Source organism: Frieseomelitta varia, unplaced genomic scaffold, assembly GCF_011392965.1.
Source record: "Frieseomelitta varia isolate USP_RPSP 00005682 unplaced genomic scaffold, Fvar_1.2 scaffold_763, whole genome shotgun sequence".
In the NCBI taxonomy this organism is placed as follows: domain Eukaryota; kingdom Metazoa; phylum Arthropoda; class Insecta; order Hymenoptera; family Apidae; genus Frieseomelitta; species Frieseomelitta varia.
This window is the reverse complement of record NW_025110549.1, coordinates 130,731-134,096: the sequence shown is the minus strand read 5'-3', so window position 1 is coordinate 134,096 and position 3,366 is coordinate 130,731. Positions and strand designations below refer to the sequence as shown.

The following is a 3,366-nucleotide window of genomic DNA, read 5'->3' as shown; positions in this document are numbered from 1 at the left end:
ATTACTTCCCTCCACAGTTCGATCGAATCTTTCGTCTGTACGCTGTCCTCTTATTTGTTTCATCGACAGTAATAACACATTCCTTCGTACTTCGTTTGCACGTTGATTGCCACGGTTATCGACGACTGATATTACTTCTTCAAATAATTAAAATACGATAAAATTCATCGACTAGAAGAATCATTCAACAACGCGACGACAACACTGTCAATAATTGTCAGACAGAATCGTCGTCGGACATTGTCAGATAGAAGGTGGAATATTTTAAGCGAAAGCTGCTAGCAGTTTATTATCCTCAGCTTATTACAGTTATTACAATTTAGTTGGTCATTAGCTTATTATTGTAATTGTATTTTTACATTGATCGCAGTTTCTTAGCAGTTAATCAATCAATGAGTTGTCGCATTGAACGTTTATTTTCAACAACGCTGTATTTCAGTCTGTCGTGACACGCACGAATGAAATAATATTAAATCCGCGTGGCAGTCGACGTGTTGAGCGAAGCCGCGAGACCCGTGTAACCCTGAAGCATCAAGCTGAAACGTCCAATTGCACGCGGAAGATGAGCGACGAGTCGAACGCGTCGCTCGCCGGCAGGAACTCGAGGAATAGCGTTTAATAGCCGACACGGCGTAGGAATGCGACAAAAGCGGTAATCGAGCGGCTGACAAAAGTACGACTAACCTGGCTCAAGAGAGAAAGAAAGAGAGAGAGAGAGAGAGGGGGGGAGGAGTAAAATATCGAAAATCGTAAAGAAGAGCGAGACTTGAGACGAAGAAGTGAAGGTCACCGTTCCACCCTACGCCTCGAGACGTACACGCTGCCGCCTCTCTCGGGGGTAGAGAGACGACACGGTCATTGAGAGAATCTGCGCGCAGAACGCGCGCGGGTACTTTCTTGGAGCGTAAGCGTCCCCTTCCGTGGGCGAGAGTGGAAACCTCTCTCGAGAGGAGAGAAGGTGAGGCGAGTAACGAGGTAGAACGTTTGTTGCGACGACAACGACGACAACGAAAAAGGACGAAAAACGAAGGATCAATCGAAACGGGCGGAGGGGGGGGGGGAGGAGGAGGAGAGCAGAGGAGAGGCTCGCTACGTAAAAGGAAGAGGGACAGGCTGCGTGGCAAAGAAGCCGAAGAAACGGAAAGATTCGAAAGAGGAACGAGCAGCGTTGGCGAACGAGCAACAGAAGAGAGAAGACAGTTCGACCAAACGATCAAACCGAATCGAACGGGGAGAAAACTGAAAAGATTCTCTCTCTCTCTCTCTCTCTCTCTCTTTCTCTATCTATCTTTCACTCTGTCTCTTTCTTTCTCATCCTGCCCTTCTTCTTACCTGTAATTCCGTCTTTCTTCCATCGATTTGATCTCTGTCCAGCGTGGTGCACCTGTCTTCGTTCGCCTCGCGCACGCCCCGCCCCGACCAATCGAGACTCTCTGGGCCCAGAAACGTCACCGACGCGCACCACAAGGCCCTGTCGTAGTGGGGCCAGGATCGTTTCCCCACCACCTTGAAAGATCGGAGGCCGTGAGAGCCGTGCCGGGGGCCAGCAGCTAGCTGCAACCAGCGCCAGCGGTCCGGCCGGCCGTTGGCCACCTTGGTGGGGGCAGGAAGAGGGGCACCCTGCTGGCGAAGAACAGGCCGCGAAGGAACAACGCGCAGGGTACCCAACGAAATCCATCCCGCATTTCCCACCACCGACTCGTCCGGAAAACGTGCGCCACTGAGCTTCCGGACTGCTGCTCGGCGTTATCGAGTTCGGTCAAGTGAGTCAGATTCGATCGGGCGTTACTTGAAAAAAGCTAGACCGATATACGCATATCGTTTACCGGGGGCAACGAAACGTTTCGTCTCCCCGTTTTCGGAGGTCGTTCTCGCTTGATCGCGCGCGGTTTTCTTTTTTTCGAAATTGGGGAACGTGTGTTGCCGAGTCGAAGATTGTTCTCAGTTCACGGGACGAGAATGGTTCGATGGTTCCTGTTGATCGTTGACGCACGACGATGAAAACACTTGACGCTGAAGAACATACCTTTCGAGTTTATCGCGTTATCGACGCGTGACAGTTAACCCGAAGTCGATCGCAGGTGGACTTCGTGCAATTTTTATCAATAACGCTTCACGGCCACCGATAGAAAGGATAAAAAAAAAAAGAAAAAAAGAAAGAAAGAAAGAAAGAAAGTAGGAGAAAGGGAAGTCGAAGGAGGTTCTCGTGTCAGTGTGGCTTTCTGTTCAGTCTGTTGTCGATCGATCAACCATCGACACATTGTGCAACGATCCTCCGTGTTGCTGGTGGTTTGTACTACTGCTCTCGCGGGTGGTGATTAGACGGTCAGCTACGACGGTCACAACGGTGATAAGAGTGCGTGCAGGGGAGGTGTGTGATGCCCTGGTTATGGTTAAGCGTGAGTGAGGTCAGTGGCAAGTGGAGGAGAAGAAGGACCGGCAGCCGTTCGTCGTCAAACGCGTCGTCGTCGTCGTCATCGTCGTCCTTCTGGTTGTTGTCGTTGTTGTCTAGGTCGTCGTCGTTGTTGTCTAGGTCGTCGTCGTCGTGCTTCTGTCAGCCGTGGAGGAGGAGGACAGCCAGTGGCGGTGGTGGTGGCGAGGACTCCGTGATACCGTCGACGTGGTGCTCGGTGAACACGAGCGCAGCAAGGCCCGCGAGGTGCACCAGCTGCCAGTGACCGAACAGGGTCGTCCTCACGAGGCAGAGCCACGTGATTATGGTGCATCATCGTCATTGTCGTCACGGCCTTCAGGCGAGCCATCACTGCGCGCTTAGGAGGCGAGCAACGACACCCTCGTTGCTCCAGGTGTTCCTGCTGATACTGTGCCTTTGGCTACCGGTGCTGGACAACGGTGCTGGCTTGGTGTTGGCTTGCGGGCCCGGCAGGGGCGGCGGACGCCGTCCTGGTCTCAGGAAGCTCACGCCTTTGGTGTTCAAGCAGCATGTGCCGAACGTTAGCGAGAACACGCTGCCGGCCAGCGGGATCAGCGAGGGCCGCGTGTCCAGGAACGACTCCAGGTTCCAGGACCTCGTGCCCAACTACAACGCGGACATCATCTTCAAGGACGAGGAGGGCACCGGAGCCGACCGGCTGATGACACAGGTGAACGAACGCTCTGACGTTGATTAACCTTCGTTTGATCGAGGCTGGGTCGGTTTCATTTGCGTAAGATCGAGCGCGGAGAATTGAACGAAATGTGTTGCCTCGTTCTGATGGAACAATAGAGAGCTTGTGGTTGCAGGAATGTAAGATTAGAGTAGAACTTTGTTAAATTAATTTAGCAAGAAGATTTAATTTCTAAATAAATGGAGCGTAGATTGGATTTCACATTCGTACGAGTGAGATCAACGTGCGACAGTTCATT

The 3,366-nt window shown here is 52.0% G+C and overlaps 1 protein-coding gene across 1 annotated transcript; it reads left to right on the top strand.

Annotated features, from left to right (window-relative positions):
- Positions 1–2,706: 2,706 nt before the first annotated feature.
- Positions 2,707–3,131, top strand: LOC122535760 (sonic hedgehog protein A-like). Its single transcript, XM_043667551.1, has one exon. It carries the CDS (start codon positions 2,718–2,720, stop codon positions 3,129–3,131), a length of 414 nt encoding a protein of 137 aa, XP_043523486.1. The 5' UTR covers positions 2,707–2,717.
- The last annotated feature ends 235 nt before the right edge of the window (positions 3,132–3,366 follow it).

Excerpts from the sequence above, each read along its gene's own strand:
- LOC122535760 (XM_043667551.1), top strand. The coding sequence starts at position 2,718 with ATGGTGCATCATCGTCATTGTCGTCACGGCCTTCAGGCGAGCCATCAC.